This window comes from Lactuca saligna, chromosome 2, assembly GCF_052625555.1.
Source record: "Lactuca saligna cultivar CGN05327 chromosome 2, ASM5262555v1, whole genome shotgun sequence".
Taxonomy (NCBI): domain Eukaryota; kingdom Viridiplantae; phylum Streptophyta; class Magnoliopsida; order Asterales; family Asteraceae; genus Lactuca; species Lactuca saligna.
The window spans coordinates 127858280-127873932 of record NC_136418.1 but is presented as its reverse complement, the minus strand read 5'-3'; the positions used below and the strand labels follow the sequence as shown (position 1 = coordinate 127873932).

At 33.8% G+C, this 15653-nt stretch overlaps 1 protein-coding gene and 2 long non-coding RNA genes across 3 annotated transcripts; all 3 read right to left on the bottom strand.

Moving 5' to 3' along the window:
- Positions 1-1561: 1561 nt before the first annotated feature.
- On the bottom strand, positions 1562-3714 carry LOC145031563 (uncharacterized). The gene is made up of 2 exons (XM_078980145.1): positions 3378-3714; positions 1562-2089 (listed from the first exon to the last, which is right to left on the bottom strand). Exons 1-2 carry the CDS (start codon positions 3615-3617, stop codon positions 1844-1846), a joined length of 486 nt encoding a protein of 161 aa, XP_078836271.1. The 5' UTR covers positions 3618-3714; the 3' UTR covers positions 1562-1843.
- A 5446-nt stretch (positions 3715-9160) lies between these two features.
- LOC145029069 (uncharacterized) lies at positions 9161-11106 on the bottom strand. Its single transcript, XR_013676350.1, has 6 exons — positions 10997-11106; positions 10606-10661; positions 9779-9943; positions 9554-9667; positions 9372-9464; positions 9161-9266 (listed from the first exon to the last, which is right to left on the bottom strand). It is a non-coding gene; the product is annotated as an uncharacterized LOC145029069 (long non-coding RNA).
- Positions 11107-14249: 3143 nt separating this feature from the next.
- On the bottom strand, positions 14250-15115 carry LOC145029068 (uncharacterized). Its single transcript, XR_013676349.1, has 3 exons — positions 14975-15115; positions 14740-14853; positions 14250-14456 (listed from the first exon to the last, which is right to left on the bottom strand). It is a non-coding gene; the product is annotated as an uncharacterized LOC145029068 (long non-coding RNA).
- Positions 15116-15653: the final 538 nt, after the last annotated feature.

The following is a 15653-nucleotide window of genomic DNA, read 5'->3' as shown; positions in this document are numbered from 1 at the left end:
TCTTGACCCAAAAGAACTCATGGCTAAAATAGGTATCCCTTTTTATAGCTTTACAATTCTTCATGAGCTAATTGACAATTAGGCAATAAACTCAACCTACTATGTCTAGTTGTCTACAAACCAATGCAATATATTCTGTTGTTAGGGGTTCCTCTTTTGAGTTGTGTTCAAATTAAAATTGTTGCGTTTACATTAGAATTTATTGAAAATTGATATGTTTAAGTTAAAATGTGTAAAAGCTTTTTGTGGTTATTATCTTGTTAACTGGGATTGGTCCTCCTTTAACCGGTTCTCTTATCTAAATCCTCCATAAAATCCCACCTCCATCATTTTACCTAAAATTGTGAGAGGAGTTGCTTCAGCATCTCTCGGTTTCAAATTTGAATGAGCACCATGGGGATGATGTTGGTTAAAAGTTAAAACTCAGAGGAAATTAGATAAAGTCTTTAGATTGGATCCTTGTATGTGGAGCTGAAGAGATTAAACGTTTATGTAGGTGTTCTTAGTTTGCCTTATGCTATAGCCTACCTCACAAAACACACTCAACATACCTTGGAGGCTTAATGGTGGCCATAATTATGCTAGCATAATAGATGTTTGCTTAATTTTATGTTTTCAAACTTGTTTGGGTTCTATGGTATTTCTTCACGGTGTCTGTTGTTGATTTGATCGTGATTGCAACATCTTGTTTTTAATGTGTAATTGCAACCTCTTATTAGTTGAATTCGGGTATCCTTTACATGAAATCATGAGCAACCTTATATATTATTTAGAGTAAATTACACGAATGGTCCCTATGGTTTGGGGTAATTTGCGCGTTTGGTCCCTAACTTATTTTTTTAACTCGGAAGGTCTCTACTGTTTGTTTTTGTTATGCGCTTGGTCCCTAATGTTTGTTTTTGTTACACGCTTGATCCCTGTTTTACCCAAAACGACTATCATTTAAATAGAAAAAAATGATGGGCATGTAAGGTAAGGTGAGAGGGGTGGGGTTGGGGGTGTGTTTATTTAAATAGATTAAAAAATCAAGGGTAAAATAGTCTTTTTATGTATAACAGGGACCAAGAGCGTAACAAAAAAACAATAGGGACCTTCCGAGTTAAAAATATAAATTAGGGACCAAATGCGCAAATTACCCTAAACCATAGGGACCATTCGTGTAATTTACTCTATTATTTATTGGGAGTTCCAAAGTGTAATTTTGTTTGTAATTTACCATAATACGGAGTATAATTTTGTTTGTAATAGGTTGTTGCTAAAAAAAATTGTATTTTATTGGTTGTATATGTTGATTTGCTTACTAACATTATCTAAACAAATCCTTTTTGGAACCAAACTCATCTTTTCACGTTTTTCTTGATCTCTAACTTGCTTTTGCAAATAAAGTCCTCCTAACAAAAATTGTCCTTCACGTAACATGTAGTTTTTTCCTTTTTTTTTTTAAAGATGTATTTATTTTGTATCCCTTTATCACAGCCAAAGCAGTCTTTACAGTTTTACCTTTGTTAACAATCCATGTGTCAAAGCATTGACAACATAAATGCACAAAATGCATGTAACATTTAGGTAGTGACTACAAAATCAACAAGGCTTGTTTTACACGTTTCATCAACTCATCAATAATTGACTGAGAGTTTATATGGTGATATTCATTCTTGTTCCTTGATCAAACCAAATAAGAGTGTCATGTCATGAAAACTACTTCTAAACCAACTTAATTCTACCATTTCAAATCAAGTATCAAAATCAACTAATCTAAAAAGAGTTTATATAGAACAACAGATGAAAGAAGAGAAGATTACTATACATTCACAAGAAGTTTGAAAGAGGAAGGGTATACATGTCATTCGTCTTTTTCTTTGTGTCTTTTTCTGGTAGAGTTATCAGGTCCAGAATCTATCCCTAAACACTTGAGAAAAGCTTGTTTTGCAAGCCCAAAAAGATGACAAGGATGATATGAATGTTCCAATATCATGTTGTTTTCCTCATCTACTGCAGTGGGGCCCTCACCAACATTCGGTTTCTTTGCCCTTTGTGCTACTTCACTTGTGCTTGTTCCTGTCTCCCTTATTATTTCATTTTCTGTAACCTACAAATATCATGATTCATGATTCTCAACTAATTAAACCAAATGATCCTAATTACCTATTAGCAGTATAAACAAAAGATACAAATTACCTCTATTACAAACCATAAAAAAAAAAAGTTCTAGAATAAATATTTGGGTAAATTAATGCTTTGAGGCTCGGGAGTTAAATTTGTACAAATGACCATTTTGCCCCTAAACTCAAAAACAATTCAACTTGTACCGATATGGTCTCTGAAAAGGGTTGAATTTAGGATTGATTTTTGGGGTTTGGTTGAATCTGTTTTGAATTTAGGATTTCTAGAGGGTGAAGATGAAGAAGATAGGGGTAAAATGGTCATTTAGTAGATTTTTTTTTTTTTTAATAGATACTCTTTTAAAACGGATTCTCCAATCAAAAGAGATTTCTATGTTATTGGATGCATCATAAAGATATACGAATGCTAGTCTTAAAATTATACTTTGCTGACAACAAAACAACAAAATAAAGTATTGACATGTTGGATATTTGCACACACAATATAAAGCATTCAGGCTACAGCAATGTTATATATATGAGCTGGCTTGTCTCATCAGAAGTTTGGCAAGCTCTCTTGGCATCATTATAGTAATTGATAATGTTGAAGGCAAAAGAAGACAAAAAAGAAAATATTAAACCTACAAACTAAATGGATATCATGCTCCCTATCCCTGAAAACATCTTTAGACACTGATATAGTCATATATGAATTTGGGGAAATACAACATATGATCAATATGAATGTAAGCTAACATGAATTAACATGCTTAAAGAAAAAGGGTTGTAGCTTAATAACAACTTCTTGGTTCCTTCTTTTTTCTTTTTCCTATTTAATGTATAAAAGGCTACTAATTATTTCTTAAGTAGGAATCTCTTTGTTTACAAGAAAGATGAGTATTATACCCTTAATTTTCTTTGGGGGATGTACTTTCTTAAGGTCCAGTACTCCTTAATCTCAACAACCCTCTAGTTTTTTGAAAATTTTGGACAGATTCATTAAACTTGTAACAATCGCTTCAATCCCCAATTCATTGGTGCCAAATTTGTATAAGAATCTTTGGCGATTTAAACTTCTAAAAGCATTCAAATGTAAACGTCATAAGGCAAAACAGATTCGGTTTCATGTCCTTAGGAAATTGAAAGGCGTTAATTGTATTCTGGAAAAATCAACTACAGTAACAGTATCTCAACTTCAACAACATCAAATTATCAACGTTTAAGACATAAGGAGTGGTGAAATAAGAGATATCAAGCTAAGAACTCATAGCATACCTTGTAATTCTGATAAGTGTTTGCAGCGACGGGAGTGATGAAAGAGCGAGATAGGGCGGGGGATGACTGCGAAGCGGAGGCGGAGGTGGTGGCGGTGGAGAAATGGAGGGGTAGATCGGAAGGGGTGGTGGTGAAAATATAAAGGAGGATAACGAGAAGAAACATAGCTAGTAGTTGGATCCAAATCAGCCATGGGATCCTGTAGCTGTCAATAATTAGTTCATCCCCAAACTCAAACATCGTAGAGAGAGAGAGAGAGAAGAGAGAGAGAGAGAGAGAGAAAAGACCGAAATCGACTTCAAATATTCCGAAAGACTTCAACAGAGCTTCTCGCCGTCTTGTTAGCTATATTTAGCTTATTAGTATGTGGATTTGTGGTTTTAGAAATGATATTAAAATCAAAATTAAGAGTGGATTACGGGACATGGTCTTGGTTTAGATGCTAAATTGTATAATTAGGTTGTATCTAGCCTTCAACAATCAGTTTATTTTTTTGAGTTTTTTTAAATTATAATGTTGTCAAACAAAATATAACTAAGCTTTTTAAGAGATTTTAATTTTTTTAAAAAAATACACTTAATTAATTAAAAAAAAATACATTCTTATAAATGTCATTTATGTTATCTTATACCTTTCAGTCGGCTAGTTTTTATCAAATATTATTTTTTGTTAGCTAACTCATAAGTTAGCAGTTAGTTTTTCAGCTGGTCTACCAAACATAATATTAATTTTTTATTTTAAAAATAAATTTAAATTGTTATTCATTTTGTTTTAAACCAAATTTATTTTTTGTTGGTTTAAATTTATACTTTTCAATTTTTGTTAGACATAAAATATTATATTACCTATATTATTTTATTTTTAATTTACTTATATTTTATTTTGAATTTATACAAAATAAATAAATAAATAAATCTAACCCCACCTTACCCACTCACCCCCATAAAATTCCAACCTAATGTATATTTCTCCCTCTTTTTTTCTCTACTCCCAAAACTATCAGCATCACCTTAACTTTGGTCTGTCGTACCTAGTGGCGGATCCAAAATAAAACCTAGGGTCTTATACATAAAAAAAATATATAAAAGTATAATATTTTGAAAGTTTAGAGTATTTTTGGGTTTTTAAACAAATTGTTTTTCTATGGTCCTATTTTCTGTAAAAATGGGTGTCAAAGAGGGGGGTGTTTGGTAAAAATAGGAAAACTTCGAGGTTTTTTTTGGTAATAAATGGGATGGAACCCTCCTCTAAGTGGGGTCCATGCACCCCACTAAAATTGGTTGCCTCCGCCACTAGTCGTACCACCATGTCGAACCACCATCGCTAGACCTCCACTGTTGGACCACCCATATATCTTCTTTTTTATTACACGTTCAGAAAGAGATTTACCACACCCACTCTCTTTCCCTATATCGATGCTAGAACGCGATATCTTGAAATTGACCATTGTTGTTTCTGGTAGGCATGACAATTAGGTTGAGTTCGGATTGATGGGTCAAAAAACATAAACTTAACCCAACTCGTATAATGTTTGAGTTAGCGAGTTGGAAACCTCAACCCAACCCAACCTATATACACGTTTAAGTATATGGGTTCGCGGGTTCACATGCCAGTGGGTCGAACCCAACTCGCATAACCCATTTAATAAATAAGCAACATGTTTTAAAAAAAAGAAGTTTTTCAACATAAAGTCACTAACATAAAAAAAAGGTTTTCAACATAAAGTCATAAAGTCATTGACAACCAAATAAAATTGAAAAATAAAAACATTCATATAAAGTGAAATTGTTCAAAAATATTCAAAAACCAATTTGATAATTCATTCATGTTAGAATTCTCATTTCTTCCTCCAACACCGACTTCTTCATGATGACTTTGAAATAGAAACAATATGCAAAATTAAATTTATGATCTTTTGAAAGCTATATAAATAATTTTATGCTTTCCACTATTTCTACTAAAAAAACTCACCAAATGACAACTTAAAGTATGTTGGAATTTGTAGCCTCCATATTGTTTTCATTAATGTTCAAATTCAAATTCATTGAATTTTGAGTTAGGTTGTCAATAGCCACATTCAAATCAACTGTATAAGGAATAGAAAAAAAAAAGAATAATTTATTAGAGATAAAACATGATTATCTCTAAATTGATCTAAATGGAATTTGGGTTTGTCTGTAGTCGGGCCGATATGTCACCTTTTGTGTTTCAACGACATCGTGATATTATATACATCCTGGTTTATGTCGATGATAGTATTCTTACTGGCAACAACTCTGCTCTCATCAAGACTTTCATCACTCGTCTCAATAATGAATTTACAACAAAGGATCTTGGCAATCTAAGTTATTTTCTGGGTCTTGAAGTTACTTATCCCGACAATGGTTTGTTTCTCACACAAACTAAGTATGCCCATGACATACTTATGAGAGCTGGTCTACTCGAATCTAAACCTGTCTCTACCCCATTGTCTACTTCTGAGTTGCTTACTTCCCATCGATCACTGTTTTCTGACCCTGCTTTGTATAGATCACTTGTTGGAGCCCTATAATATCTCACAATTACTCGCCCTGAACTCTCTTATGCAGTAAATCAAGCCAGTCAGTTTCTTCATGCTCCAACCAATGATCACTTTCAAGCAGTCAAACACATCCTTCGCTATGTCAAAGGCACCATCTCTTATGGTTTTCATTTTCAAGACCTATATCTACCTCCTTAGTTGGTTACTCGGATCAAGATTGGGCAAGGTGTATTGAAACACGGCGATCCACATATGGTTACTCAATATTTCTTGGTGGAAACCTTGTCTCTTGGAGTGCCAAAAAGCAACCTACCATCTCCCGATCCAATTGTGAATCTGAATATCGTGCCATGGCTAACACTGCTGCAGAAATAGTTTGGGTAAGTCATCTCCTGCGAGAACTCCATGCTCTTCCACCTGATTGTCCTGCTCTCCTTAGTGATAACCGAAGTGCAGTATTTGTCAGCCAAAATCCTATTGTACACAAGAGAGCCAAACACATCGAGATCGACTACCATTTTGTATGCGAGCGCGTTGCCTCAGGAAAGCTTCGTACCCAGTTTGTTCCCACTCATCTTTAGTTAGCTAACATTTTTACCAAAAGTCTACCTCGTCCTTTATTCGAGAGATTTCAAACCAAGTTTCGTGTTGGTCCTCCACCGCTTAGCTTGACGGGGGTATTAGAGATAAAACGTGATTATATCTAGATTTATTTAAATGTATTTAAATTATAAGTTAACTTGTATCTTATCTTGTAAATACTATACTATATAATCTCAATCAATACAATAGGAACATTGTAACACTCTAAAAATTCAAACCAATTTAAACTTTTCAAAAACAACCCAGTTTCGTTAAATTATTACAAAAAGGTTTTCAATACAATTATTATCAGAGTCCTCCCAGAACCATATCGTAAAACATAAACATGAGGAGTGGTACGATCACGCCTTCGCCTTGCCACGGTCTCCTGAAGTACCTGAAAAACATTAAATCATAACTGTAAGCCCGAAAGCTTAGTGAGATACCCCCAAAATACCAACCACATATACCACGCATAACATATCATAACCGAACAGAACAGTCATGCACTTCGGGTCTACTGTGTGACTGGTCCGCCGCACCGGGCCTTCAGTCCACCTGGTCCACCCTCCGAGTCTAGCCATATCCCTCGAGTCTGTAGTGTGGTTGGTCCGCCCGCACCGGGCCTTCAACCCACCTGGTCCACTCTCTAAGTCTACAGTATGACTGGTCCGCCCACATCGGGCCTTCAGTCGGCCTGGTCCACTCTCCGAGCCTCGGCACGTCTGGTCCGCCCTCGTAGGGCCTACATCATATCCGGACCGCTCGTTGGGCCTTCGGGATAACCGGTCTGCCCTGGGTATGTTGGCCTACAACACAATGCAGGATCCGCCTCAACCCAACCCCAGTCAAACAACCATGTGCACATAAACATACAATCATATAACAATTCACATCCAATCAAACCGATCTAGCAGATCACATAACATAACATACTCTAAACAGAATACCGACCTAACCGGTCACTAGCATAACATCATCCTATATACCAGGATACCGACCTTAACCAAGTCTTTAACATATACCATCCTAACTACCAATATGCAAAACATAACACGATACCCGGATTACAATCCGATAAAGGGCCGACCTTGGTGCTTTAGACCCTGTTGATATAGTGAGGATAACTCACCTTGCAACTGCTGACTGAAAAGATAAGATCACGCTGCTCCAACCTCCGACACGAACTCCACCCCTGATAATACCAAAAGACTGAACCCAATAAATACCAATAATTACCAAAATGCCCTAGGAAGTCAACTGATCAACTCTTGGTCAAAGTCAAAGTCCTCAGTCAAAGTCAAACTTCCTGACTGACCCTACTCGCCGAGTCAGCCCACTGACTCGCCGAGTCCCCCAACTCTAAAAAATCTCATCTCAACTCACTGAGTCATCCATTGACTCACCGATTCTCAGCTTAACCAGAATAGGCTAGAACCTCAAGACCAGACTTGCCGAGTCCAAGGCTATCTTCAATCAACTCGTCGAGTTTCTTCCTATCTTCATGCAACTCGCCGAGTACACCCATGTGACTCGCCGAGTACTACCCAGCTGATCTAACTTGATTGTTGGAGTCCGCTCCCAGGGCACAGTCCCTGGTGCGACTCTAACGACTTTGCACTGATGTCCAGATCTTCGCCGCAGCAGAAGACCTGTAGACTCGTCGGAGGTCGATGTCGCATCAGTAACATTATATACAAAAAATATATTGTTACATTTAAGAACAAAAACAATGTTTGATGTTTTAAATAATTACAATAATCGAAATTAAAATCTTAAGTAAATAAAGTTTTTAAAATTAATTAATCATAACAACTATAAATATCATTAAACCATATATTATATTTAATTTTATTCATGAGTAACCCGCATGTAAAGGTCATTAAGACAATTGAGATTATAAAATTTTAAAAGATGTCTACATTATCGTATAATTCTTAACAAACAATGTTTATACCAATTTATTATACGATCTACTCTAATAAATAAAGATCTTTTTGCCACATATCACATTCTTATTTATTTTGCCACATGCAATTTTATGGTTATTTTAATTTAATTTTTATTACACATGTCATTTTATGGTTTTTCTATTTTATTAAATTCCATATATTATTTAAATCTAATAATAAATGCATATCAATTTCATTAATGGACTTTCCTTCTAATTTTAAAATTACTAAATTAAAGTTTCATTAATTTCCTTTATTTATTTATCTAAATCATTTGTTTAAATTTAAAATAGAAAAAAAAAACACTTTAATTTTTATAATTCAATATTTTCTCACTTTTCTTATAAATTAAAGCTTCCCAAATATTTTGAATTTTATATAATTTTTTTTAAATAAACTCATGTAATACATGGGTCTCACACCTAGTTTATTATATAAGAGCTAATAACAACGTCAATGATATATTTAAAATATATATATTTATAAAGATTTCAAATATATTGTTGTATTCTGCACAACGCGCAAGTATTCACCTAGTATTGTATTAAGCAAGCTGAAAAAGTACTATTTCTAAAATTCAAAGAAAATCCAAGAAAAAAAGATGCCACAAGATAAATTAAAACCGAACTAAAAAAAAAAACACAATGCAGACTTTATAAATATTACAAAAGTTATAATCGAGTTCATTATGGAAAGGTATAATAATCTCTATTCAAAATTACAACTAATTAGATAAATCACCTCTAAATATCCTTAACTTCAATAAACTTTTTATCACACTATGATTTGAAAAAAAAAAAAAAGAGATCCAAACATCCATGGTATCTGGGTGACCTGCTGTTGAAAAAAAAAATTGGAATCACACTTCAACTGTTTCCACACATACGGTTATCGCCTCTATAACATCTACAAATTGTTGAAAGCATCATATCAAGTTACCTATAGAGGATGCAACAGCGAATAATCTTCAAGAAATTTTTGTTCTGTAACAGCATCATTTTCATTTGGTGGTGTCAAAAGCACCACCAGTGCCTGTAGTTTTACCAAATAGTTAGCACTTCCATCAAGAAAAAAAAATTATGATTTTTTAGCTAGAAAAAAAAAGGTGGCATAGGTCTCACCTTAACTCTGCTTGAAGGAATAGTAGCCAGTTTTATCAATGCTTCCTTTAATTTTGCACTGCTGTTTATAGTCGGCAGGTTATATCCACCTTCGGCAGCCACAATGATCGTAATCTATACGATTAATGGGAACATGACTTAATCTGGTAAGCTATGTATTATTGTTTCTTTTTGACTTAATGCAGAAAAAACAACTTAAGAGAGAAAGACGCCAAAAGTACTGACCACAATATACTCGTTACGGAAGTCTTTATATATTTGAGTTGTTGCATGTTGCTTTCCGATGTTGTTGATTTTGACTAGTGTCTCCACAGCAAATTTACCCCTTTCTTCGATACAAAGTTGATTAAATTGGTTCTCAACTTCGTCTATGCTCCTTTTCGTATACACCTAGAAAATTAAAATACCAAAATTCAAACATTCAATGTTCTAAAAAAGTAATTAATATTAACAATGCGCTTTCATGTTACATAATTGGTCTACAAATATAGTTTTGCTACATGGATGGTAAGGTGTTGTTTTTTTATTACTTGATGGGGATATGATATTTTTTTTTGACATAAACGAGCTTTAATGAGTCAAGCACTTAATCTCAATACACATACATAATTGTTTCGTTTTGACTTAAAATATGGACATGCCTTATTGGATTAAGCGGAAAAAAAAAAAAAAAAAAACTAGCTTAATGTATTATTAAGTCTCTAGCCATTGACCTAGATATTTGTCATTTTTCAATTTTCCTCTTAATCCTCCCATGATAAATTGATGAATATTGTGAATTTTGTTTTTTGGAATGGAAGAATAAAATGGCCATTTAATCTTTAATTGATTCGGTATGAAAAAGAAAATGACGTTATGTATACAACACTTAAGAATTTATATCTAGATAGACATCATTGTTCATTCAACCACTTTACACATAGGAATTTATGAGGAAAAAAGAAACCACCCTTAATCTGATGAACTATATATGAATGTTTCTTTTTTACTTAATCTAGAAAGAACAACGTTAAAAGAAAAAAAATAGGGAAAGGCGATAGAGAAGTGCATACTGAGGAATAACCAGAGATGCAAAAATCAGGATGTCGAAGTAGAGCTAGTGTTGTCTCTGCAACCAAAACCAAATCATTTTAAACATTAATTTAAAAAAAAAATCATACAACTAATAAAGACTCAAGATTAATAGAATGTTTGCCTTATTTTATGATAAATATAGCTCGACTTGAATTTGGTTCGAGTTCAACTCATTTATTAAACTTATTGAAAATCTCAATCTGACCCAATTATACGACATACCCATATAATTACATGAAAATGACCTATGTTCATTTATGAACATTGGTGATTTTCATGTTCATCTACAAACCTATGTTCATAAATGAACATGAATCATTTTCATATGGTTATGTAATATAATTTGATCACGTAAACATCATTCATTACCTTGTAATAAATAGCTCAAGCCTACGGAGCTCAAGCCCTCTGGGCTGTATCTATTAGCTGTTTTAGCAATCCGATTGAGATCCTTTTGCAGTGATCTACTCGTACCCGACAATCCAACCTTAAAAATACAACGTACAACAGTTACTCATTACAAAATTTGAATTTGTAATTGAGGTTATGGAGTAGATATAAGTAATTGTTGAAAGAGCATAATATACCTGAAGCTTCAGAATACTTTTTCTCTCTGTATTAAAAACCACTAAGCAGAAAGCCACCACAGTAAGAATGGAACCCAACGTCATCATGAAGGCGCCAAAACCTAAGTTATCTCCAACCGCTGACCCAACTCCACTGGATGCAGCCAATGCAGTGCAACCATGGGTATGATCGTTATCCTCCAGGCTTCCAATTCCCCCTATTACATTTTCCCCTTTAGGCTTAGGGCTCATAAAGAAGCATTCAACTCTCAATTTGGGGGAATATCTGATCATCTTGCAAGAAGAGTAGTCCAATTTGAAAGCGAAAGACAACTTGATTGGTAAAGAGCGAAGTGGAGGTGAACGGAACAGAAGGTTGAAATTGAAATTGGGTTGTAGTTGGAAAGCTACATTCGCCATGAGAGGGTGTCGTAGGGATTAGGATCTGATATGGGGGAATTTGGTGGTGGTGAAAGGATGAACTTTAACACTAAGTTCCTGAGTTCAAAAGAAAGACAGGAAAATAAATATTTTATTTGTTCCCAGGTTGAAAAGAAAGTTATAATCAATCTGTGTTGATCCAACCAACAATAGTATATTTAGCATGAATTCAATCAATTAAACCCATAAAACAAACTGAAAGTTGTAACTAGTTGCAATCATATGGGATGAACATAGTATTGAACTACTACTGAGTATTGATCATGAGAATTCATTAGTAACTTATCCAACACGATCACCAACGTTTTCTCAAAATTACCATTGAATGTTAACGTTTATATGTACTTAGTAGCACAATCAAAATGCGACTTATAAGAAAGAAAAAAAGAAGGAAGTTATTACCTCAGCAAGAAATCGATGGAACAGAGTAGAATTGGCTTTTAAGAAGCGAACAAAGGTTATAACTGACTCGTCTAAGTATAAAGAAGAATTAATAATGGAATATGCAACAACGTACCTGTGGCAGGGATGAAGGAGGCACAGTGGCTTGGAGGCTGGTGGTGGAGCGGAGAACAATGGCGAGGAAGAGAGGTTGCGCTATGCTGGCATGAGAAAGATACCTAAAGGGTAATTAGGTAAATGTTCAAGATTTAGATCAACGATAGATATATTTCTCTCCAAATTTCCACAATTTGGGATGAAAGATTTTCCTAAATCTTTTTTTTTTCTTTACAAAATAAAATGCCAAAGAACGTGATTTTCCTATTGCTTTCCAATTTCTTTTGCTCCTCTCGTTAAACTGAAATCGAGAATGCAACGTAATAGACCAAAACCGAGGGATGGGCTCTAGGGGCGGACACAAAAATGTCTAGCAGTAGTGACACCCAATTTTTTTTCCCAATCATATTGCTTTACTTTTGGACCTATAACTATAGTAGTTGCACATAATTTCTTTAGTAGTTGCATCCTAATACAAAAATAAATTTTCAATTTTTCTACCCTTCTAAGATGAAATCGAGTATTTGCCTGGACCACCCCGGGAACCCTTTATATCCACCACTGTAGTGGTTGATAAATTCAACAAAAATCAGACAACTGGTTTTTTATTATTATTATAAATGAAGTTTTTAATTTTTGTCTATAGTTTTCAGTTTTGTTATATCAACTTTTTAATATGATGGAGAAGGGACGCCCTCTTTTCTTTTCCGCACCAATCCTTATTTACTACTACATATTTTTTGGTGTGTATGTCTTTGGTAGAGCATTAAGCTTTTAACCTAATGGTCGCCAGTTCAAGCCTCAATATACCCAAACCTAACTTGCACTATAATACGAGTAAGGATGTCTAGTAGGGCAAAGATAACTCTTTTTTTTTTTTTTTTTTTTTTTCCTTTAGATGAGTGGCATTGTGCTGTCTTTGATTGGATAGAAACATTTACCTAAAGTATGCAGTGAAGGATCTATAATCAGTGAAGGATCTTGATATTATAGGTAGCCAACTTAGGTTACGGCAAGAAGGCTACAGTTAAAAACCATGGACATGTAAAGATAAAAAACTGTATCAAATAAAAATCTGTTAATTAAGATATTTTCATTCATTAATTATTTTTAAAAGCTTTTTCTATGTTACATATTTTACCTAAGGTTCAAGGCACATTTTAATATCGATATAGAAACTAGACTACAAAAAATTCTTCCCGAGGTGCTTTCTAGCTAACAGCTATAGGGTCAAAGGTGAATCATTCTCCAAGTAATTGTTTACCTAAGGTTCAAGGCACATTCATGAGGGGATAATTTCATACTAACTATGTATAACTAATATGAGGTATTTATTGTTGATACCATGTTAGATGTGATACCTTCGATGAGCTTTTCAAAGCTTCTTAGTGTTTTGAACTTTTAGCTTTTAAAAGCTCGAATTAATGAAAAAACCCCGTTCCAAGGTACAACTTTTAAGGTTATAGTTTTAATAAAATGATCTGAAAGCTATGTCAAATAGCTTTGAGGAACTTTTAACTTTTTGAAGTCTTTGACTTTTAACCTTTATTAATTTTGTTAAAATTGAGTAGAAAAAAGGATCATATTGGTAATCAAAATATGGATTTTTTTTATAAATCATGTATGTTGAAATTTTCATGATTAACATTTCGACCCTAATTCAAGAAATTTAATCTAGGATAATATATCAAAGCACTTACAAATCACGGACAAAAAGAGAACAAGTTTATAGAGTATATGGTGTGTTCAAAGAGAGCCAAAATATGGAGTGTGTCTTCTATTTATTCTCACAAAGTGGATATAAGGTTGATAAAATACAACTTTTTGGAAGTTGTCAATGACGAAGTTATGACTACTTAAAAAAAAAAAAATTAAAAAGTCAACAAACCCCGCAAACCATCATATCAGTAGATCTCAAGTCTGCGGATCAGTAGTTTGCACCAACCATACTAGCACCCAACAAAGTAGCAGATTCGTAGGTCAGTGGATCAGCAGTTAGAAATAGAGGGACCAATTGAGAATAAATACAAAATTACTTAACTATCCTTAACTTCAATAAAATGTATGTCTAACTATGATTTCAAAATAAACAGATCCAAATTGCAAAGATCCGTATATCTAGCTTTCTCATGGCAAATACTTCTTAAAAAAATAAAATTCAAGTCCCGAACAAGAGTGCCCTAAAAGCATGTAGCCACAAAATCTTATATCTTTTTCGTGTGCCTATATACCACATCACTGAAAAAATAGTCAAAAAGATTATATTAACGGTCCAAAATGTAGAGGTGCTTCAATCCCACATGTTTCAACCTTAGGGTGACATCCTGTTCAAAATAAAAATGAAAATATTCAGAATCACACTTTCGAGTATACAGTTACCATCACCTATAAAACATGTACAAATTGTTGAAATCATCAAAACAAGTTACCAAAAAAAAAGCGAATAATTTTCAAGAAACTTTCGTTCCATAAAAGTATCGTTTTCATTTTGTGGGGTCAAAAACACCACCACTGCCTGTAGATTTACCAAATAGTTTAGCACATCCAACAGTAAAAAAAAATCTGATTTCTTGGCTAAAAAAAATAAAGAATATGCATAGGTCCCACCTCAACACTATTCAAAGGGATAGTCGCCAGTTTTTGCAATGCTTCCTTTAATTCTGCACTGCTATTTATGGGAGGCAGTTTATGTTCGCCTTTAGCAGCCACAATGATTGTAATCTATACGGTTAAAGAGGACATGACTTAATATGGTAAGCTATATTGTAGTGTTTCTAATTGACTTAATGCAGAAAGAACAACTTGAGAGAGAAAGTTAAAGAAAGAAGACAAAAATACTGACAACAATATACTCTTTATGGAAGTCTTTATTTCTTCGATTTATTGTACGTTGCATTCTGATGTTGTTGACATTGACTAGAGTATCCACATCAAATTTACCCTTTTCTTCAATAGAAAGTTGATCAAATAGGTTCTCAACTCTCTAAGCTCCTCTCATTATACACCTAGCAAATTAAGAGCAAAATCCAAACATTCAATGTTCCAAATTAAAATGTAATAAATATTAACAATGCACTTTCGTGTTACATAATTGGTTTACAATATAGTATTGCTACATGGATACTAAGATGTTGTTTCTTTATTACTTAATGTACATAACGGGGATATGATTTCACTTGTAAGAATAAAAAGGTCATTTAATCTCGGTTGATTCGGTATGAAATAAAAACGACTTTATGTATACAAAAACTTGAGCACTTAATTATATCATTGACCTTCAACCACTTTACCCATGAACTTTATGGGGGAAAATACAACCTGTTAATCAGGTGCACTTTGTATGAGTGTTTCTTTTTTACTTAATCTAGAAAGAACAAGTAAAAAGAAAAAGATTGAGAAATGAGGCAGAGTCCATACACGTGAAGTTGATGCAGAGGAATAACCAGAGATGCAATATTCAGGATGCCGAAGTAGAGCTAGTGTTGTCTCTGCACCCAAAATCAAATCATTTTAAACATTAA

What these genes read in the sequence shown, in the direction of transcription:
- LOC145031563 (XM_078980145.1), bottom strand. Translation starts at nt 3,617, where the DNA reads ATGTTTGAGTTTGGGGATGAACTAATTATTGACAGCTACAGGATCCCA. An exon ending in ACACTTATCAGAATTACAAG is followed by an intron (nt 2,090 to 3,377) that starts GTATGCTATGAG and finishes TGATATTTGTAG; the next exon opens with GTTACAGAAAATGAAATAAT.